The following is a 22028-nucleotide window of genomic DNA, read 5'->3' as shown; positions in this document are numbered from 1 at the left end:
AATGCTGCAAGCATGGTGCAGCAGAGCTCCCCACACAGCATCCCAAGGGACACCAACCAGCCTGGGGGACACCAAGCGTTTCCGACAAGTCCCCCGAGATATTTATGCCTCTGAGAGGGGGCACTGATGCCCGCAGTGCCTGTTGCTGGCTGTGGGGATCAGCAGACTGGACAAGCCTATGTGCTCCCCAGGTCAGCACCATCAGTGCTAGTTTTCCTGCAGCAGCTTGGGAACCTCCAGGCTGCCCATCCCACCTTCTGCCAGAGCCATCCCCTCCCCACCTGGGAATGAAGCTGCATGCAGAACCAGGCGCACAGACCAGCGCCGGGTCACTCCCCTCTGTGCAGGTTTTCTGGTGAGGATGGGTTTAGCCAAGCCTGGCCCTGCTCCTCTCACGTTCCTGCCCTGTCTCCATCCATCCATTGCCATCGGCTGATCTCTCCAACCCAGCTTCTGTGCTCTGCCGCACTCTGCCGCACCGTCCTGACCCAGGAGGCTTTTGGGCAGCCAGGAGCTGACAACAGTCCGATTTACTCACCCGGGTTCAGCGCGGCATAAGGATTTTGGTTGTTCCCCTGTGGGTTTCTCGCTGTGGGGCAGTTTGGCTGCGGCAGCTCACCCAGCACTGAAGCAGTGTTTGCCAGAGGGCTGATGCTGACAAGGGGCCACCACTCCTACGCACAGCGTAACTGCTCCTTTTACACCTGCCTGCTTCCCCGGAGCAGGACAGAGAGCCCCAGCAGCCGGCTGGCTGCTCCAAGCCAGAGCCCTTCTGGGTTTGTTCCTGACACCTGAAGATCCCAAGCTCACCGGAACGGAGCTTCACCACACCACTGCATCATCAGGCTCAGTAAGGCAACGGCTTGCTGACAAAACAGCCCAAAGATGAGCAGTAGCGAACAAACACAACAGCTTAAACCCACGTTTCTTGCCCTGGGGAGAGGCTGGGGGCGAAGGCAGGTCCAGCAGCGCTGCCTTACCCTTTGCTCCGCACCAGTGGCCGACTGGCAAAGGATGCACACGTTTGCACAGGGCTGAACTCACCCACCCAGCTCCTGGGCTGGGATGCTCCAGGCCTTCTGCTTCAGCACTGTTACACAACCGCTGTTACGAAGAAAATTCAATTACAGAGGTTATTTGTAAGTGCAAGTGCACTGGTGAGCATCGGAAAAACACAAGCTGCGATGGTCCAGAGGTTACTGGCTGGCCCGGGGCGAGTGGATTGCCTCCCAGGGAGGGTTGCTGCTCTTTGCAGCAACTCAAGCAGTTATTTCCAGGAGATGAAAAGAAAAGCTAAGGTGGTTTCATAGAGTAAAATATCTTAATATTTATTGTGTTTTGGGACAAGAGAGTTCTACTCAATACACAAAACGAGTTAAAGCAGCATATAATACTGACAATCAAGTCACAGCTGACTTGGTGCAAGGACACCTACCAAGGTAAAGGCACCAGAAGCTACATCACCAAACCTTGCTACAGCTTACAAAGAATCACTACAGCCTGTACTTAAAAAAGTACAACTATAAAAAAGTATATAAAACCCAGGGCAGGGATGAGAGAGAGCTTGGCAACACACTGAGACCTTGCTGAGCCAAGGGCTTCAGGCAGGCACGGATGTGTTTTAACAGGGCAACAGCCCCATCTCGAGAGCAACCACGTCTGGAGAGCGAGGGGACACCGAGGGGCTGCCAGAGATGAGGGGAAGCCTTGCTTTCCCAACGGAGGCACCGAAGATGAGCACTGGGAGTCCCACGAGGCTGCCTGCATGGTCAGCTCGCCATGGCACTCGAGTGCGCCGCCAAGGAAAGAGCCAGGGGCTGCGGCACCCGGAGGAGCCCGCTCGCTGTAACCACCGCAGCTACACTAATTATCCCACGTGGTGGCACAGCGGAGTAGTGTTAGGACAAGTCCCTGAGCGCACCAGGACAGCTGCTGCACTCGTTTCTATAAGCTAGTGGAAAAGAAGATCAGTCAGTTCAAAGCCAGATTTCACAAAGTGGCAGCCAGAGGAAAACTGGAGGTGGTGGCATCCTCCCTGGCCACGGAGAGCATACCCTGCAACGCACAAGACAAAGCGTTAGCAGACGAGGCTGGATTTATACACAGCTTAAAATGACATAGCAGACAGTCTTGCAGGTGCCCTCTATCCCCACACGCCCCCACACGTGGTACCCACTGCCACGCTGAAGGTCCCCAGGGGCTACCAGGCAGCAGGCAGGGATGCAGAGGCAGCCCACCGAGCTTACATCACTGGACGGACATACCCAGACATAGCCACAGCGCACTGGGGGCCAGCTACACGGCTACACCATCTCGTACTGATTGTTCGTGATGTACTGGGACAGGCAGCAGGCAAGAATGATGCCAACCAACTGAAGAGAATAAAAACACATACATCAGAGGTAGCCAAAAACATGATGCAACATTTTAGGGGGAAAGCCTGACAAATTGCTCCAGAGCATCAGTTTTATAAAATCCAAGGATGTACAGTGGGATTTATAAACCACAACATAGGCTGCTGCGCCCTGCTTCAGAATAACAGAGAGGCCAAAGCAGAGGATCCTGACATGCATCAGCCAAACAAGCTCCTCACGGGAGGTGCTGTGTCCCATCCTGTTACATTTTGCTTCATGAAGCATCTACAGCTTTATGGTAATTTTGGAGATTACACAGATTATCTGGAGTGTCACAGCCAATTACACACACAAAAGAACACCTCTCAAGCAGTCACCTCTCCCTGTTGCAAGGACCGTGGAACAAATGGTTTCGAATCACCATCTGAAGGACACGCTACAGTCATCACAACGTGGCCTCCCAGCCCCCCTACGCAGACATTTAGGGCCAGATCCTGCAGGAGTTTGACCTCCACAAGCAAAGTTAGAGGCACATTTGCATGATGGCTCCCTGCCGGCCACACAACACAGCAAGGCTTGCTGAAAGAGCCATAAAAGCCAGGAGCCAGTTACAATTCCCAAGCCTGGCATCAGCCGAGATAATTTCACAGCTGGGAGTGTGCAGCTCACACTTTGTGTGTCAGTCACATCTTGGTGACGCCACAGTGAGCACAGCCCAGCTGAAGAAGAAAGTGGGGTGAGTGGCTGGGCAGAGCAGAGCAACTGCAGCTCCTGGGCTCTCCCAGCTGCAATCGGAAGCACTTGGTAGCACAAGCTGCAGGCAGGGGCTGCTGGCTCCCGCCTCTCCCCCAGCTCGGTCCATCCATTATGGGAAACGCACGACGACACACTCATTACGGGAGAAATATCTTGGCAGGGTTCCTTCTCCCCATGCTGGCATGGTCACCCAATGGTCCCAGGCGGCAGCACCTCAAAGCTCATGCCACTGCCTCTGCGCGCCGGGCCAAGGGGAGGGGGAACTCAAGCCCCTCCAAAGTCAAGGCCAGCCGAGCCCACTCCGCAGCTGCTCAGTGCCGATTGCCCAGCAAGCTTCCACAAACCAGCTAAAGAAGGGCCGGCTGTGCATCCTGCAGCTCCCACTGTGGAGCACCGGAAAACCCTCGGCACTTCGGGAAGCCCCACGGCAGCGGCAGCATGCCCAGCGCCCTGCGCGGCGGAGCCGGGGGCAGGGGCCTCCCGCTTCCTGCGGGGATAAGGCCTGCCGGAGCAGGGCTGGCGAGCATGACACCGCTGCGGCTCCTGCAGGAAGCATCCTACAGGATAAAGTAAAGGAGATGGTGGGGAGCAGGAGGGAAAGGACACAATTGCAGGGCAAGGCAGTGTGTGGGGTGTAAGCTGCCAGCACAGGTGATGCCCCACAGGTGCTCACAGGGACTCAGCCATGCGGAATTGATGCCAAAACACCTCTCAGATGAAAAGGGAGGTCAGCGGGTAGGAAAAGGAAGGGCGCAGATTTGATCCCTGCCAACAGCAAATGCAGGGAGTTTGCCCAGCACAGCACAGGCTCGGTTTGGTTTTTCTTGAAGTCAGTTGTTTCATACAGGGGCTATTCTCAGATAAGCTGGGCTCACAGAAACAGAGCTGGTGCTTCAGTCCTGGGTTTAAAAGACTGGAGACTGCACGGTGGTGAGATTAAACCCAAGCGGAATCTGCAAAATAGCTACTCCTCCCTGGCTGAAACAGGACGTGACTTTTGTGCACACACCAGGCTTTGCACGGAAATTAAATAACCTCCGGAGGCACACTAACTTTGCTCTGCACTCCTCCTGTACCAGACAAAGGAGATTTACCTGGAAGCATGCAATGCCAAAGGAGATTCCAGCCACAATGCTCATTTTTGACTCCATCGTTGACGTTACCAGGAAAAAACAACCCTGCAGAGGAGGGAAAGAGAGCACATGGGTCCAGTGCTTTTCACCCCCAGGAGCGCAAACCTCCCCAGAGCACCAGCAGCTCCAGGGGAAGATGCTCCCACAGGCCGCCAAAGGCTTCTGGCTGTCACCCTCTTGCCTGACCTTGGCGAAGTTATTTCCCTATCAGCACCGCAGCAGCCAGCCTCCCAGCCCAGCCGTTATCAAGGGGAGTGCTGCCCTTGGGCTGTTCCCAGTGGTAGCATTGGGTTGAGCAAGGTGACTCATCAGAGGAATGGCCCTTGCATCACCAGGCCCTCCCTGCCAGATGAGGTCACCGCGCTCACTGCCGGGTCAGGACTTTGCACAGTCGGAAGACACCAGCACTGCCGAAATGAACTTTACTGGGAAATAACCTCCTTATTCACCTGTTCTCCAAAACACACAGCTCCTAGCGCAAACGTTTGGGGACCTCCAAAGAAGGAGTGGAGGGGCCCTCAGGCAGGAGGGAGGGCTCGTTCCTCCATACCTTTCCCCTGCCTCCATCCCAGGGGAGTCCCTGGGCCACAGGACACCTGCACAAAGAGAGTAGTTCTCCTTTCAAGCCTCCAGTGAAGGGCAAGCCCTTCTCCACCCACCCAGCTCTGCCCTCTCCACCTCCAGGACTGGCAGGGAGATTTTTCTAAGCTGAACTTACATCCACAAACACTTTCAGCTTGGCTTTACTTGGGTCTTTCAGATCCTCCTCCGAGCAGTCATCCTGGCTCTTGCAGCAGCTCCGTGGGATACCCTTCTGGGTGAAGTACTCAGTCCTTTCCCAGTCCGAGTAGTTCTGCACCCCGCAGCAGTGCAGCTGGAGGGGGAAGCACATTTGGGGAGCACAGTCACCAGGGTACTGACCCCCTAGACCCACCATCACTCCCATGGCTCCCCTGCCTCTCCAGCAACTGCCCCCATCTCACCCAGCGTCTCCTCCCAAACTCAAAAGCCCATGGTGTGAAAGGACCCCCAGCACCGCTCCAGGGATGCCGATGCTGCGGGGGTCCCAGGGGATGCCCCTGGGCAAGGCGAGCAGACCCACCCACCGCCAGCCAGACGCCAGCCTGGGGCACTCACGGTCCTCTGGATGGTGTCGACGGCCTCACTGTGTCGATCCGCGGTCATGTTGTAGTCCCTCAGGGCCAGGTTGAGGTTACTCTCGAAGTTTGTCTTAATCTGCAAGAGAGAGGTCTCTGCGGCGGTGCTGTCCCCTCCCGCGCTTCAGGACCCGCGGCCCCACATTAGTCACCTCTCAGTGTCGGCAGGAATGACTCTGGCCGCGGCCAGCAGACATCACCCCGGCCACCCAGGCAATTAAACCCAGGCAATTAAAGGGCAGGCTGGGATGCGCCGTGGCGGCAGGGATGCTGCATGTAATAACAAGGACCCGTGTGGTGCCAACTCCCCCCTAAGCAGGCTGCTCCGTGGCACAGGAACCCTCAGAGGAGCTTTAATTACAGAAATTATTGCAGAAGATAGATCAAAGTCCAAAATTAAAAGTCCAGGGCTACTTTGCCTGTTCTGACGGAGGGGCAGCATGCCGTGTCAGGTGGATCCTGACCCAGCCTGGTCCTTACGGGGATCTTATGGGGCCTTCTAGGGACCAAGCTGCTCTTTGGGCTGTTTTAACCCTATGTTGGCTAAACTAAACACTGCTCCCAGCAGCACCTCTGCCCCGCCAGTGACACCTGCAACTGCTCTTGCATTAAAGCCTGCATCAAACTCGCCCTGCAGCATGGGGAAGCAGCAGTGGGTGCCCAGCTCACCTCGTGCCTGAAGACGAACCCCACGACAGCAGCCACCAGGACGATGAGGAAGATGAGGGACAGGAGCATGGCGTACTGCAGGCAGAAAGGGCGGGATGGGACAGTGTGGATGGGATGGGGCAGGATGGGATGAGATGGGGAAGGTCAGGATGGGGTGGGATGGATGGGATGGGGTAGGATGGATGGGATGGGGTAGGATGGGTCGGGATGGGGACTGCATAGGGAGTCATGGGGAAGGATGGGATGTGCCAGGATGGGTCAGGACAGGTCGGGATGGGTCAGGAGTGCATGGGACCCCATCCTGCCCTGTCCGGGACCACCCACCAGCTTGAGCATCCAGGTGCTGCCGCGGCAGGTGGCAAAGCAGCCAAAGGTGCCCAGGAGGACAACGACAGTGCCAGCGCCCACCAAGACGAAGGGGACGTTGGTGGCCTTCTCGTCCAGCAAGGAGAAGTAGACGGCCAGGCTCACCCTGCCCCACACGCCCACGGCCAGCAGCACGATGCCCGACACCTGGGGAGAAGGGAAAGCTGCTGTGGCTCGCGACTGTCGCGACAGGGCAGCGCGGCGGCGATATATCGCGGGGACAGGAAGGGTCGGGGCGGCCGCGGCTCGGCGCTCACCCAGAAGACGAAGGTGTAGGTGAGCAGGACGCTCTTGAGGCAGGTGATCACCGGCTTCGTCTGCAGCCGCCGCGACGGGGACGCCATGGCCGACGCGGGCCCTCTCCTGCCGGCCGGGCCCCGCCGCACCGCCCCGCCCCGCACCGCCGGCGGCGCCCGAGAGGCGGCGGAGGTTGCCGAGCGCTCACGGAAATGGCCGAGCGCGCCCGAAGGCGGGCCGCTCCTCCCCAGCGGGGCGCCCCCTGCCGGGCCGCGACCACACCGGGCCGCCCGTCCCCGCTCTCCTGCCCCAGCGGCTGGCGGTGCAGCCCCTGCCGCCTGGCCGGGTGTCCCCCCCCAGAGCAGGGACCGGCCATCCTGCCCCCCAGCACATGGCACGGCCACCATGCCGGCAAGCGACGGGCATCCCCGCGCCCTGCAGCCCTGCACAGCCGCCTCCTGGCAGCCCTCTCCTGCTCGGGACAGCTGTGTTATTAATTAGCGCGCTCACCGTTTGGCCGCCACATAATTAGTGCATTCAGGCAGCACGTCCCCCCCCATCACCCCACGCCAGCTCTCCTACCTGTGAGTGCCAGGCTCGTCCCTCGCCTCCCCTCACCCACGCGGTCCAGTGCTCCAGCGCCTAAACCCCGGGGGGCTCCGGCGCCCGCCCCCCACCTCGTGGGGCAGCGGGTCCCACCGAACGTGCTCCATGAGCCCTGCCCGGCGGGGGCTGCGCTTCAGCTGGGAGGCAGCAGCCCCTAGCTGGAAGCGCTTGCCTCAGGACCCGCTTCCCAGCCCGCCGTCTGCAGCGAGGTCTGTCTCTCCCTCCCTCCTGGCAAGAGCTGGAAAAGGGGTCTCAGCTCCCGCCGTTCTGTCCTCGCCTCCCCCCCGACCCCCTGTTCCCAGAGCCCGCCAGGGCTGGGGCAGGCTGGGCTTGGCTCTCTCCTCTGTCAACACAGGCTCCTGGCTCTTCTGCTTGCAAAGAAAAAACTCTGACAGCCTTTTAAAGCCTCGGAGAAGCAGGAGGTACACTGGAAAACGGGCGATCCTGGGATTTATTATTTTTGACAATCTCATCATTTTGGGCCTGACTCACGGCTTTTGAATGTTTGGGACGAGCAGCAGAGGGGAGAAGTAGGTTTGCTGAGCACAGGCAGCACGGCCAGGCAGGAGGGTCTGGCGTCTGTGCTGTGACAAGGCGACGGAGGGGGGCATCATCCCGCTCCCAGCCCCTCGCCATCCCCGCGGCTGCCCCTGGCTCGGGCACGGCAGGTGAGCTGGCCAGTCCCCAGCCCCCCAGCATGGCACAGGAGGCGGCCCCCATCTTGCTGGTTGTCCTCACCAGGCTGGTGTCATCCACGTGGCACGAAGGTGAGTGCTGGCGCATGCGGGCGCAGCGGGGCTCCCCCAGGGACAGCAGCCTGCGGGGTCCTGCTCCCATCAAGGGGTGACGGGCAGGGAAGGAGGGAGGGGTGCCCTGGTACAGCGATGCCAGCGAGAGCATTGATGCCTACAGGGTAGGGGGTGCCTGCAGGGGAATGCTGTGGGGGACGAGGAGTGGATGGGGTGCTGGGAGGCATCTGGAGAGGAGCAGAAAACCAGCCTCTATCACGCCCCTGCCTGCACGAACGCAGCCTTCCTGCTGACTCCCTGCTCCCATGGGGGCCATCGGCAGCAGATGTTTGCCTGGACTGAGTGTGCAGTCCCAAACCCCACTGCAGCCAGCCCAAGGATCAAAAGCTCTTGCCCTGTTTGGGGAGGGCCTTCCCTGCTCCCATCCTCATCCCTTTGCCACGCTGCCAGCACGGCTGGCTGAGGATGTTCCTGCCCAGGGCAGCCAGGGCTGCGTGCTGGCCCCAGGTGAGAAGCAAAAGGCTGTGCCTGCACAAAAAGGGAACATCAAAATTAAATGGCACATCTGCCTGCAGGAACACAGTGTACTCCATCCCCGGAGCTGGGGGGGGGGGGGATGCTCAGCAGCCCCCTCGGGAAGCAGCCCTGCTCACTGACACAACCCCACTGCCACCCCCACAGATGCCAGCCCTGTGCTAACCCTGGGACCCTCCACTCCCTGGGGCAGCCGTGGCAGCGTGGGAAGGACGTTGGGATAAAAGGCTTGTGGAAATGTGTGGGCGACTTAATGAAGCTTGTGGGAAGCAATGGGGAGTCGCTCTGTAGTAAAGTTCATGCTGGAAAGATTTGTAATGGAGTTTCCTCCCTGTGACGGCAGGGCTGCTCCTCGGATTGGCCTTGGCGGATATCCCCTTCCCAAAACCCGGAGCAAGGGGAAGGGGAGATGGGTGCAGCTGCAGTGGGACTGTGGCTTTGCTTGGGGTCCCTTCCCAGGCTGAGCATCCCCGCCATGTGGGAGCGGGGAGTGCGGTGGGGTGGGCTGGCAGCGAGGAGGGGGCAGCGCTGGCGGGGGCCTGCGGAAACGCGGCGGAAACGTGAGCTCAGTGCTGGGGAATGCCGTGGCCGAGGCGCCGAGGGGCCACGGGGAAGGATGCCAGCCCTCTCCCCCTGCATGGCTCCCTCCTCGCCGGCTGGTCCCTTGCCCATGGGGATGCGGTGCGGGCCAGAGAGTGGCCTGCAAGGATGGCACAAGGCTGTCCTTCCCCCTGGCCATGGACCCTCTGCACAGCATGGGTGGCATGGGGCCAGCAGCTCCAGCCAAGCCCCTCCAGCACCGTCCCCCAGCAGCAGCATCCTTCTCTGGCACACAAGCGAGAGGCTGCATCCCCACCAGCCCCCCAGCAGGGCAGCGTGCCTCTCCTGCCTTGCCTGGGCCAGGGGCTCCGCTGGGATGGGCAGGAGAAGGCAGCTTTCTTCCTTCCCTTGGGATGCCCGGTGGCAGGGACAGTGCCACAGGAGTGGGTGGAAGGATTTCCCGGCAGCGCAAAGCCGGGGGTCGGTGCCAGCCCACTGTGTGCCAGCACCCGCTTCCTGCCATAACCACGGCTGCTCCTGCCACTGTTTAGTCTGCGGGCTGGTGCCAACGCACACCAACCATGTCGCTGGGGACTGGGCTCACTGTCTGCCCGGCTTAACCCTTGATGGCAGCCCCAAGGACAGCAGGGCAGGGGATGCCTGGGGATGGGATCTCTTACTGGGTGCTGCAGGATGTTTTGGGGTAGGACAGTGCAGCTGCCCAGGGAGGCATCATCACCTGGGTGCCGCTGCATCCGTGAGCCATCACGCAGCCCCCTTGTCTCCTTCCTCCTCCCTAGGGTCTGGCTACTACGCAGCCGAGAGTCACACCAATGAAGTGTATGCAGAAGAAGCCCCTCCTGAACCTGCCCTGGACTATCGCCGAGGTAATGGCACCCAAACCTCATGGGGAAACTGAGGCACGGCAGGGTTGGGTGGCCCCCTCACCTCCCTCCTCTCCCCCAGTGCCCCAGTGGTGTGCCACACTCAACATCCACCGCGGAGAGGCCACCTGCTACTCTCCCCGGGGGGGCTCCTACCGCAGCAGCCTGGGGACACGCTGTGAGCTGAGCTGCGCCCGTGGGTACCGCCTGGTGGGGCCCAGCGCCGTCCAGTGCCTGCCCAGCCGCCACTGGTCTGGGATGGCGTACTGCCGACGTGAGTGTGCCCAAGCCGTCAGCTTGCCAGCATCCCCACAGACACCCATGGCAGCCAGTCCTGGGTGCTCTGCCCACTAGCAGTCAGGCCGGCTGGTTCCCTCCCCTCTTTGTGCTCTCCATCCCAGAAATCCGGTGCCACGTGCTGCCGGCAGTGCTGCGGGGCTCCTACGTGTGCTCAGCCGGCGTGCAGATGGATTCCCGCTGCGACTACACCTGCCTGCCCGGCTACCAGCTGGAGGGTGACCGAAGCCGCATCTGCATGGAGGACGGGCGCTGGAGTGGGAGCGAGCCAATCTGTGTAGGTAAATTCTCACCCTACCGTCCTCTCAGCCCCATGCTGCTGGGGCGCACAAGGGCAGGCCGCCCCACATCCCTGGAGTGCCTACAGGTATCACCCCACGTCCGACCCGGGCATTGCCAGGCGCTGGCTTCTGCACCTCCTGACCCTGGGACCGCTGTGCCCATTGCTCCCTGAGGTGCTGTTTGTCCTGAAGCACGCACTGGTGCAGGCACGTTGGTTCAGGGTCAGGACACTCCGTGCTGGCTTTACAGCAGGGCTTGCTGGCTCTGGGGTGCCTGGGGTGTGCGCAGCATCCCTGGGGGATCCTGGGGTTTAACCCTGGGGTTACACGCTGGGGCCAGTGCCTGGCTCTCGCAGCCCAGCCCCAGTGCCCTCAGGTTCCCCAACTCCCTCTCCTCCCTGTGGGCAGATATGGAGCCTCCCAAGATCCGCTGCCCAGATTCCCGGGAGCGGATAGCTGAGCCAGGCAAGCTGACCGCCACTGTCTACTGGGACCCCCCCCCGTGTGAAGGACTCTGCTGACGGCATCATTAAGAGGTGAGGGCGGAGGTGCTAGGGGCACCACCAGCGAGGGCTGGGGGCCATGCTGGGTGCTCCCTCCCGGGGTCCTGACAGAGAAATCCTTCTGCTGGGTGCAGGGTGATGCTGCGGGGCCCCGAGCCCGGCTCTGAATTCCCCGAAGGAGAGCATGTGATCCGCTACACTGCCCATGACCAGGCGTACAACCGAGCCAGCTGCAAGTTCAGCATCCGTGTCCAAGGTGAAGCAGGCTCCCCGGGGGCTGCTGGCTGCCTCCCCCCAGCTCTGGGCTCCGCACCCCACGGCTGGGGCCGTGCCCCATGTCCCCCAGCCCTTACTCAGCCTCCCTCTTCCCAGTGAGGCGCTGCCCTGTCCTGAAGCCTCCGCAGAACGGTTACCTCTCCTGCACCTCTGATGGCAACAACTACGGAGCCACCTGCGAGTACCTGTGCGAGGGGGGCTACGAGCGCCAGGGCACCTCCCTGCGCATCTGCCAGTCCACCCAGCAGTGGACTGGCTCCCAGCCCCTTTGTGCGCGTAAGTGGGGCAGGGCAGGGGGGGACCTGCCTGCAGCCATGCCCTGCGCTTGGGGAGGATGCCACCTGGCCAGGCAAAGGGGTGGGGAAGGGGTGATGGGGGGCGCAAAATGGCACTTCCCCACATGCACGCCTCTCACCCCAGCCATGCAGATCAACATGGACGTGAACTCAGCTGCCAGCCTACTGGATCAGTTCCATGAGAAACGCCGCCTCCTCGTCATCTCAGCCCCTGACCCTTCTAACCGCTACTACAAGATGCAGATCTCCATGCTGCAGGTGAGAAGTCCCTCCTGCCACCCCCACCTTCCCCTCTCCACCTCCAGCACCCTCTCACCCGCCTCGACCTCCACAGCAAGCTGCCTGTGGGCTGGACCTGCGTCATGTCACCACCGTGGAGCTGGTGGGGCAGCCCCCGCACGAGGTGGGACGCATCCGGGAGCACCAGCTGTCCCTTGGCATCATTGAGGAGCTCAGGTAGGGGGGAGAGGGGGCTGTCCTGCAGAGCCAGGTGCCTGTGCAGGGGAACTGAGCATGGGGACATCTCTGGGGATGGCAAAGCATGAGGTTGCAGCTGGGTTGGTGGACAGACCTTTTCTGCTGCACCAGAGGGGCTGGTGCAATGTGAGGACACCCCCAGCAAGCCTGAATACAGCATCACCAGACGCTCCCAGAGCTCACAGCCCCAAGGAACGGATGGGAGTCACCTGAGGAGGACCTGAGCGCTGTTTCATGGGGTGGGCAGGCTCAGCCCTCCATGACAAGCCCCCCAACCCTGACCGTCGGCTCCCCCCTGCACCCCCAGGCAGTTCCTGCACCTCACCCGCTCCCACTTCAATGCGGTGCTGCTGGACAAGGCGGGCGCCGACCGCGAGCGCTACATCTCCCCCATCAGCCCTGATGAGCTCTTCGTCTTCATTGACACGTACCTGCTGAGCGAGCGGGAGGCAGCACGGCGGGCACAGAGCGGGGACCCCTGCGAGTGAGACAGTGCCAGGGAGACACCCCCGCTCTGCTGGCCTCAAGGGACGGACACCTTTCCTTTTTGCTTTTCTAGTCACCCACCGTAGAGGAGGACCAGGGTGCCAAGGGCCTCCTGGGGAAGGGGAGCCCCTCTTCGGCTGCTCTGGCACAGAGGCCAGCAGGGCCAGGGACCATGCGCTGGCAGCATCCCTAGTGCCCAGCAGCCGGCTGCAGGGTGGGATGGCTCAGCCCAGCCAGGACCATGGTGGGACCCACCAGAGTGCCTCCGCTCAGACCCCAGGGCAGAGGGGAGATGGGCTGCCAGGCGCTGAGCTGCCAGAGCAGAGAGTGGGAGGTCAGGCAGGACGGGCAGGGAAACAGTGCAACAGCTTCACCCTCCCCTGGGGTAGCTTCACCCCCAGGCACAACCTGCACCCACTCCCTCCCCCCCTGGGGTCAGCCCTGACAGGCAGGCACTCCTGCCAGAAAGCCTTCATTAAAAAGCAAACAGCCCCACGCTCAGCAAAGCCAGCGTGCAGCCCCCACCGCGGGCTCGCCATCCCCCCCCCCCGCCCCCGCCGCCCCTTGCTTCACCCTCCACCAGCCATGGGGCACCCTTCCTGGGAACCGTTTTAGCCATAGAGTATTAACTTGAAATAAATAAAATTGTATTAAAAGTCAGTGCTGGCAGAAGGTGTGTGGCAGAGGGTCCCAGGAAAAGGATGCTTCCTGGGGACCACTACCCCCAGGGTGACCCCACACAGCTCCATCCTGGGCCCACAGCCAGGGCCAGGCTGTGCACGGCTGCCCTGGTCCTGGCAGTATCCTGAGGGAGGAGGGTGGGGAAGACAAGGAGGGAGCAGACTGTGAAAGAGAAGGGGTATGAGTAAGAAGAATGGAAAGAAAACCCAACTACATTTCAAAGTATTTTGCCTGGAGGCGGGAAGAAGGGAGGGTCCACAAGGACTCCAGTTCAGCCTGAAATTTGGTGCAAAGCCTAGGACAAAAGGAAAACCCTTTAAACGAAGCTAAGCCAAGAAGAGTTTCTGCCCAAGCCTGTTTAGAGAGGGTCATGTTTATTAAAGGAAAAAAACCACAACCACCCAACAAAAAGCCAGCCCACACAGGGCAGCCCTGCCAGGCCGTGCAGCGAGGATGGCCCAGAAGCAGCAGTGCCAGCCCCCAGCCAAGTCCCAGTGCCACAGCCTATGGCCTCAGCTTGGCCATGGTGGAGCGGAGCTGGAGCGTCCCCTCTGCCCACGAGCCTGGGTACTGGCACATCTTCTGCCACAGATTCAGCTCTTCACCCGTGGAGTCCATCCAGTCCACAGCCTGCCCGTTGCTCATGCCTGGGGGAAAGGTTACATGTGGGCAGAAGTCATGGCTGGAGCAGCCTCCTGCCTGCAGCAAGGCAGCTCCAAGCAAGGCTGCTTGTCCCCAGGGTTTGATAGGACCCCAGGGCTCCTCACCATTGCCCACCCCCAGACGGACACCCCCGAGAAAGTCATTGCTGGACAGTGGCTCCCTGTCCCAGACCGTCAGCTCCAGGCAGATGTGCTGCAGGTCCTCGGGGTTGATGCCGTTGTAGACAAAGGTGTGGTTGTAATGAGGGTTCAGGGTCTTCTTCACCACAGGCGTCTTCCTCTTGGAGGCTTTGGTTTTGTGTGGCAGGAGGTAGCTGGGGGAAGCAGCCCCTTGGGTTAGCTGCCTGCAGCTGCCTTCTGCCTCAGGGTCTGGGGCAGCTCAGCACCCCAGGACCTGGCTTGGAGCCCACCTTCCCCGATATGGCTTGGGCAGGAGGACAACAGTCGGCAAGGGGCTGGGTCCCTGCCCTGCCTCCCGAAAAGCTGCTCAGCAGACTGCAGCAGCCTGAGGAGGGGAGAGGGCAAGGACTGGAGCCTGCTTGCCCCCAGCCATGCTGCCCGGTGGCTTGCCGACCTCTGGGAAGATGATTTGATGGCAGCTGGAGTCCTGCCCTGCACACAGCCTCCCGGCTGCAGCCTCTCAACCAGCCAAAGCCTAGGAGAGCACTTGCTGCCAGGAGTATCTTGTCTCTGGGCAGACGGTGACTTTCAGGGCACTAACGCAGGCACCACGGGGCAGCTAGTGGAGAGACCCTTCCCTCCCCAGGTCCCTCGGGCAGCTCTGGCAAGTGCCCTGGGATGCAGCCAAGGTCGACAGTGCCTTCGTTGCCCCCCTACCCAGGACCCACACTCACCCCTTGACAAAGCTGTCTGAGGTCCCCCCAGATTTGGCAGCTGTGAGGTTCTTGGCTTCTTTGATCCAGACCTGGAGCTCACCACCTTCCCCTGTTTTGCCTGGGGAAAATCCAACACAAAAAAATTAATCGACCTTAATTTACACTATCACAAACTTCTGGAAAGGTCCTGCTGAACACCTTCATCACAGAGGCAGGTACAGATCCCCCAGCTAGGTTCTCCTCTTGCCTCCTCCCTCGCTGGCCCTGCCTGCTGAGGCCAGGGCAGGCAATTGCTTGGTGCAGGGCCTGATGGTCCAGCCCCAGGACCAGTGGACCAGCCTGAGGACAGCCAGGTCTGCCCCGACCCAGAGCAGCCCTGCAGGCATTGTGGAGGAGAAGGCTGCAGTGGCGTCACCCAAGAAACCCATCAAGACCCACCTTGCCTTGCCATGAGCAGATCCCACAGGCTACAGAGATCCTGGAGCTCCAGCACTCACCCTTCCTGCCTTTGCCGGCCCCAGGGTGTTTGGAAGATGGGATGTACTTCATGGAGACAACCAGCTCCCCCTTGTACTGGTGGAGACCAGCAGCATCTGCCCCGATCTGCAGAGAGGCAAGACTTTAGAGGTCAAAGCAGACACGGTGATGGCCTGGTCTGCATGCAGACCTCCCCACGCTGGGCCAAAGGGCTTGGCTTCTTCTAGAGGTGGTTTAGCTGGCAAATGCCTACAGACCCTCCCCAGCATCACCAGGTCAGAACTCAGACCAGCTCCTTTGGGATCCTACTTTGGCTCAGCCACCTCCCTCACAAAACCCTGTTTAGGGGTTTCCACAAGCTGTGTGAGCCCCAGCAACACCAAGGGCTGAGCCCACAGTACGAGTTAGCCTACAGAACCAGACCTAAGGGCAGCAGCAGAAAGATCCTTGCTGCCTGGCTTTCCAGCCTGCAGCAGGATGTCCCAGCCAATTTCCCCCATTTGTTTCCCTGAAGTTGGCTCCAATTCCTCCCAGCTGGAGCAGAGCGCCATGAAGAGCGGCACTCAGAGCAGCCAAGCAAGCAGAATGAAAATACCTGATGGGGCAGAGACAAGTTCTGCAGTATCACATAGGGGACTTAGCAAGGAGGAAGAGGGAAGCTGCGCTTGAGGCAGAAGATCTGCCCTTGTTTACTATGACACTACTGCTGTCTACTTCTGAGGTCTTCACTTCTCCAAAGATTCGATTTGGCACAAGCCTTTTGGCAGTTCTCGGACAAGGTGTGTGCACCCCTCTGCCCACCAAGGGCCACCCCCTCCGGACAGGGCCAGGCAAAGGTGGCTGCGGGCAGCAGGGCTGGGGTAGCAGGGCCAGCACCTTGCCATGCAGGGGCAGAAACTCCTCCAGGTGGTTCTCGAAGTTCCAGGTGTCCAGTGGGACTTCCACCTCCCCCAGGAACGTGTTGCGGCCAAAGCGATCGTGGTGCCAGACTGAGAACTGCAGTGTCCTCGCAAGCAGGAGGGACTTGTTAATCTCATACTAGGAAGAGAAACAGGAAAACCCCTGGTGAGCTGGCAGCGGCGGGCAGGGGACAGGCTTAACAGACACCATCAGCCACAGGTCTTGAGCAGGAGAGAAGACAGCTTGGAGGAGCAATGGGTGCATGCAGGAGACCGTTCATCTTCCTTTGCAAGCCTGCTTGAAACCTCAAAGTCCTGGGGCAGTGGTGCAGGAGCCTGTGCTCTGAGTGGTCCTCAGAGCCAGGACCAGACTCAGAGCATCCAGCCACCCCACCTCCACCACAAGTGAAGCTCTGCCAGCCCGCTGAGCCTCAGGCGGTCAGAGTGTGAGACCTTGGCAAACCCAGGGCTGTGGGTGCCTGGAAACAAAACCGCAGTTCCCACTTCCCTCCTGCCAGAGAGCGCCTGGCCTCAGCGATGCGCTGCCAGGCTCAGGGACAGAGCCACCCAGTCCCACCACCCCACGGTGGCTGCAGAGGGAACCGTGAAGGGCGGCACCAAGTGCTTCTGCCAGGGACCCAGAACTGCCTTAGCTCTTCCTCTGCAGCCATGCCGCCCTCCCTCCCACCACTGCAGCCTGCCTGCGATGGCCCAGGAGCCTCCTCCATGAAAGCTATGTCCAGGGTGAGCAAAAGGGCCCAGCTCTGGGAGATGCCACGGGAGCAAGGAACATGGCCTGTGACACACATGCACCTCTGCAGTTGAGCCTCCACCCCACCACGGCACCCAGGGCTTGACACTGCAGCCACATCAGAGCAGCAACCCAGCCCAGGAGTGGGTTTTTTTCCAGCTTTCAGGGTGCAGTGTCTGGACACAAGTCCTCTACAGAGCCCCCACCTCGGCGTTTGGAACCCATCCCTCCCCTGGTTTGTTCCAGCAGCTTTCCCAGGGCCGGCTGTCTGCCCGGCCCCACAGCACAGAGTGCCCATCCCAGCTGCCCCTCCAGCCCATCCCCGCTCACCTTCAGCAGCTCATTGTACAGGGGGTTGATGGTGTTGCGTTTGATGGTCGTCTTGCGTTTCCCTTGCCGGGATTTGTCAGGCAGGAGGTAGGTCTTCACGTACCTGAAGGGAGAAGCAGCAGCACTTCACCAAGGTCTCGCCAGAGCCCACCCCCAGAGCCCCCCAGGGCAACCCCAGACCTCCTGCCTTGCCAAGACCCCCCTGCTTACTGCTCTCATCCCTGGTGGGCACCCACAACCCAGCTGAGCACCACCAGCCACCACCCCCGCCCAGCTCTCACGGGTTGGAGCGCTTCTTGCCCTCGTCCCCATAGGCCAGCTGACGACACTCCTTCACATGAATGAACAAGGTCTGTGTCTTCTGCTCGTAGCTCAGGGAAAAGGAGATTCCCCCGGTGACCGCGACGTTGCCGAAGTCACCAGCCTCGCTGTAAATGCTGACCATGCTCCCCAGTGTGCTCTGGAAGACACAGCAGGGCTGAGCTGAGGCAACATCACTTGATGGTTCCTCTTCATCCTCAGCAAGGCTACTCCCCATGCCTCCTCGGCACTGCCCCTCTCACCCCTCCGTGGCTGGGGATGGCTGCCGAGTGCCTTCCACCTACACACAGACTCCCTGGAAGAGAGCTGGGTCTCTGTGTTTTGATTCCCTTCAAGGGGAGGAAGCCCCCACACCCCAAGCTCTTGCCCGTGGAGCTGCCCACCCTGCCTTCCTCCCACCCAACCTGTCTGCGTTGCCCTTCTCCATCATTTCTTCCTGCAGCACAACCACGTTGCAGGGACTCACCAAGGAGGTGCCACTGCGCATGCTGCCGCGGGCCACCCTCTGGCGATGGATCTCCACCAGATTATCAATATCCTCCTCTTCCTCCTCCTGCAAGGAGAGACAAGCCACCTTCATGGGGAGTGGCATGGCACGGCTGGCCAGGCAGCCAGCTCTGCGGCATGCTGAGGGTCTCACCAGCTCTGTGTTGAGGCCAGGGACCGACTTGCTCCGGTCCCCCAAAGAGCTGCCTTCCCCCACAAAATCTTCTGGGCGCAGGTCGATCACCGACTTGGTGTAGTCTGCAGGAGAGATGGTGAGGCAGGAGGCAGCAGCACTGTGCAGGACTAACAGAGACCTGCTGCTCCCTCAAGCAAGGGGCTGCCCCAGCCTCTCCCATCCACACCAAAAGCCCACCGCAGCCCGGGGAGAAGCGGCCACCCACCCCCCGCCACGTCAGCATCCAAACCCCCCACAACCACGCAGCTCTCACCCGCAGGCCTCACCACCCGCCGGGGATTCTTCTTGAATATCGTTTCGTGCTCGTCCACCAAGGCACTGCTGCAGCTCCCCACGGCAGCACCCTGGGGAGGGGAGATCCCTTCAGAGCAGGGCAAGGCTGGGCACCCCACAGGGTCCTGGCCCTGCGCCCCAGGACAGGGCTGAGCCTGCTGGAGCAGCGGCACGCACCCGTCTGTCGGAGAATGCGTTTTTGGAGCGGAGAGGGAGGGTCAGGCTGGAGGCAGCAGGTCCTGCTGGTGCAGCCGCCTGTTTTCCATCTCTGAGAGGGGCAGCTCTCTCCAAGGAGTTACTTCTGCAGAGGATACAGAAACATCTGTCGCAGGCCAAAAGCATGGCTGGAAGAGCAAGCGCCGGCCGGGAAGCGCTATCTCCCCACAAGCTACCTAGAACACCTCAGCCTGGGAAGCAGAGGAGCTGCCTGCCCAAGGACAGGTTCAGCCCAGCCAGAGGAGCCAGCTCCCCCTCACTAGACTGAAAAAAAAAACCACTTCAGATGAAGGTCCTCATCCTTCGCCAGGCCAGTCTTGCCAAGGAAAACCCACACAGGGAGCCCCTCACCTGCCCCCACCACCAGGACTAGGTCTGTAGCCATCCAGGCTCATGTTTTCCATGGATTCTGTGTCGCTTTTGCCATCCCGAGGGTCTGAAGCATCCGGGAACAAACTGCAGACAAATAAAACCACAGGTATGTCCTGTTTGGCAAGGAGGTTGAGCTGAGAAAGAGCTTCTGCGCCACCAATGATTTAAGCAGGGTGACAGCATCTGTCCCGCCCCTACAGCAGATGAGGGCTGGCACCCAGAACAAGGGAGATGGCAGGGATCCTCACCTGGGCCCCTTCTGGGGTGCCGGGGGGCTTTGCTGCTGGGCTGTGGGGGAGCTTTTGGGCTCATTGAGCTGGGCTTTCTGGAGAAGGGTTTGTCCCACGGTCTCTCTTTTGCTGGCTGGAAAGAGAGAGGCATCAGGAGAACCACTGCTCCAAGCCCAGCACCTGAGGCAGGAGCTGCTCCCAGCCAACTCCATGCTGAGGCACACCTTGGAAAGCTGGAGCATCCCAGAAGGCTGGGCTGCGGGAGAAGGCATAGCTGCAGCACTCCTACCTGCCGACCTGTGCCGCAGGGACAGCCGCACCATGTCACTGCCCAGCCGGTTGGCGAAGCGGTTGACCCTCTGGTCATAGAACCAGTCACCCGTCGTCTTCTTCAGCTCGCTGCAGAGCAGGGAGGCAGCGGGGGCAGTCAGGAGCAGTGGGGGCTGCTCCCTGTGCCCCAATGCCATCCTCAGTGCTGCCACCAGCCAGGGACAGCACGGGCACGGGGGGCACGTTTAGCAGCTGGCTGGGCACAGCCGATGCACTGGCCCAGCTACGTGCGCAGCAAACACAGGAGCAGGAAGGGTTTTGTAGGACGGGGAGGCTGAGAGGGAGGAAACCTGGTGCGGTTGAAACACAGGCTGAGCAAAGGGCATGGGGGGGATGCCAGAGTCAAGTGAGGGGGGAAAAGGAGTGGAGTCAGCACAAAGGAGACCCAAGAGTGGGGCACGACCCAGCTCTCCATCACCCAACCATGGGTGCCTGCCACGGGAAGTGTCAGCAGAGACAACTGCCCTGCACTGGACATCAGCTAGGCTAGCAAAGCTTGGCCATGGGATAGCGAGCCAGGGCAACCGGGAAGAAGAAGGGGAGAGGAGGAGTGTGCCAAAGGTCCCTGTCACTTGCCCCTGGGGTACTCACGCCTCCTTGGTGCAGACTTTGCAGCGCCAGGAGCTGTTGAGGCTGTAGGAACGGCAGTCTTGGCACACCAAGTGGTTGCAGCCCCGGCAGGTGTTGGCCTTGGGGCTGACGCGGCCCAGGCTCTGCTGGCAGCGGGCACAGGTCCGCTCGCTGTAGCGCTGGCTGCCCCGCTTGGCCCCCTTGCGCCGGATCTCCAGCAGCTCGTTCTTCAGGCGCCTGCTCACACCCCAGCACCGTCAGAGCTGCAGCGGGACCCCCAGGCTGGGGCTGGGGCTGAGCCGCCCCCACCCCATCACCTGCACCCTGGCCCCTCCAGCCGCTTGTAGGGCAAAGCGGGGAAACCAGCGCCCTGCCCGCCCCCCGCCACGTCCCCACCTGATCCTCCGCTCCTCTGCTTTGCGGAGCTCCTCGTCGCGCTGCAGGACCTGCAGGATCAGATCCCTCTCCGCGTCCGAGAGGAAGGACAGATCCACGGCCTCCGACATCGCTCCGCCCGGCATCGTTCGCCCTGGCCACAAGTAGCCGGGCGCGTCCGTGCTGGGAGCGAGCCAGGCGCTGAGCGCAGCCCCACGGCTCCCCCGGCACCCGGTGCCCCGAGCGCCCCCGCGGCCCTGCCCCGGGCCGGGCTGCCTGCCAGCCCCGCCGCCCGGTGACCTCAGCCGGCGCCGTGGGACCGGCGCTGACGCCCAGCGTCCCCGCGGGGGGAAGGAGCTGCCGCCGGCCGCTGCGCCCGCAGACGCGCCCCGGGCCGGGGACGCGGCTCGTCCCCCCGCGGAGCAGCCGGGTGGCGGGAGCAGGATCCGGACCCCGACCCCGGGCGGCCGCGGCACCCCCAGCCCCGACGGAGCGGGACAGAGCCGCGCTCCCGGAGCCCCCGCGGGGGGTCTGCAGCGCCGCTCGCTCCCCGCTCCCTGCCCGGGGCAGCGGCACCGGCGAGCTGGGGGACGGGTGGCGGCTGGGAGCGGTCGCCGCCGAGCCCGGCGGGAGGGACCTGCCTGCCCAGCCGCACCGGCCCCCGCGCCCCGACGGGCCGGACCCCCGGCTCCCCTCTGCCGCGGGCCGAAGGGGATGTCCGGGGCCGCCGGCACCACGCTCGCAGCGCGGCCCCCGGGGCAGGAACACGCCGGCAGCCCCGCGTCTGGGCGGCCCCGGCGGCCCCCGGGACACCGCGGCCCGCGCCCCTGCCCGCGCCCACCCGCCACAAGGGGACCCCCAGTACCTACCACGGCACCTACCCCGGTACCTGCCACGGCTCCGGCAGCACCTCCCGGCAGTAGCGGGGAGGCGGGGCCGCCTCCTTAAAGGCGCCGCACCTGCGCCACCGACGGGACGGCCCGGGCGGGAGGCGGGACCCAGGACCCGGGACCCGCCCCGCTAAGCGGCCCCGGCCGTGCCCGGAGCCCCCGGCCCCGCTGCTCTGTCCCCAGCGCGGCTGGGCAGCGCCCGGCTTGGTGCTTGGGGCTGGGCGCTGTGCCCCGGCTGCCGCCCGCAGCCCTATCTGGGAATGCGGCTCCTCCCAAAGAGCACACACACACACCCGTTGGCATGAAGTCTACAGCCACCCGAACTGCTGCGGGGTCCTCCCGGGGTCCCCCGGGCGCCCAGCACGGCGGCGGGCGAGGGGCAGGGACCCGAGGAGCGAGGCCGTGGTGCCCTCCCAGCGCTGCCGCAGCAGAGCATGTCCCCCCTGCAAGGCTCCAGCCTCTGCCCTTGTCCTTCGTGGCAGAGATACGGGCCCGGAGGAGCTCCCCGTGCTCTGCCCGCAGCAGCACAGGC

General features: G+C 62.0%; 3 protein-coding genes across 5 annotated transcripts; 1 reads left to right on the top strand and 2 right to left on the bottom strand.

The window, feature by feature from the left end:
- Positions 1-1302: 1302 nt before the first annotated feature.
- Positions 1303-6847, bottom strand: TSPAN6 (tetraspanin 6). 2 transcript variants are annotated; one of them, XM_013295469.3, is made up of 8 exons: positions 6693-6847; positions 6394-6582; positions 6070-6144; positions 5381-5479; positions 4962-5117; positions 4205-4288; positions 2265-2372; positions 1303-2055 (listed from the first exon to the last, which is right to left on the bottom strand). In XM_013295469.3, exons 1-7 carry the CDS (start codon positions 6777-6779, stop codon positions 2304-2306), a joined length of 759 nt encoding a protein of 252 aa, XP_013150923.2. In that variant the 5' UTR covers positions 6780-6847; the 3' UTR covers positions 1303-2055; positions 2265-2303. The 2 variants fall into 2 exon arrangements, with proteins under 2 accessions (XP_013150923.2, XP_055674249.1); XM_055818274.1 differs by lacking the exon at positions 6394-6582 and having other exon boundaries at positions 6693-6834.
- Positions 6848-6943: 96 nt separating this feature from the next.
- Positions 6944-13251, top strand: SRPX2 (sushi repeat containing protein X-linked 2). The gene is given in 11 exon segments (XM_055818273.1): positions 6944-8045; positions 9902-9988; positions 10068-10259; positions 10387-10563; positions 10972-11057; positions 11059-11099; positions 11201-11322; positions 11439-11618; positions 11763-11896; positions 11973-12094; positions 12423-13251. Coding segments are annotated over 11 exon segments (1392 nt in total). The 5' UTR covers positions 6944-7975; the 3' UTR covers positions 12604-13251.
- A 384-nt stretch (positions 13252-13635) lies between these two features.
- Positions 13636-21663, bottom strand: SYTL4 (synaptotagmin like 4). Of its 2 annotated transcripts, none has more exons than XM_055818122.1 (17): positions 21488-21663; positions 20628-20789; positions 20253-20468; positions 19621-19730; positions 19350-19464; positions 19081-19185; positions 18691-18814; positions 18494-18584; positions 18199-18302; positions 18025-18111; positions 17519-17697; positions 17238-17340; positions 16134-16295; positions 15278-15383; positions 14799-14898; positions 14050-14258; positions 13636-13929 (listed from the first exon to the last, which is right to left on the bottom strand). In XM_055818122.1, exons 2-17 carry the CDS (start codon positions 20750-20752, stop codon positions 13787-13789), a joined length of 2079 nt encoding a protein of 692 aa, XP_055674097.1. In that variant the 5' UTR covers positions 20753-20789; positions 21488-21663; the 3' UTR covers positions 13636-13786. The 2 variants fall into 2 exon arrangements, with proteins under 2 accessions (XP_055674097.1, XP_055674096.1); XM_055818121.1 differs by having other exon boundaries at positions 20628-20760; positions 21488-21662.
- Positions 21664-22028: the final 365 nt, after the last annotated feature.

Source organism: Falco peregrinus, chromosome 13 (assembly GCF_023634155.1).
Source record: "Falco peregrinus isolate bFalPer1 chromosome 13, bFalPer1.pri, whole genome shotgun sequence".
Classification (NCBI taxonomy): domain Eukaryota; kingdom Metazoa; phylum Chordata; class Aves; order Falconiformes; family Falconidae; genus Falco; species Falco peregrinus.
Note: the sequence above shows the minus strand (reverse complement) of the source record. Positions and strands in the feature narration are given on the sequence as shown.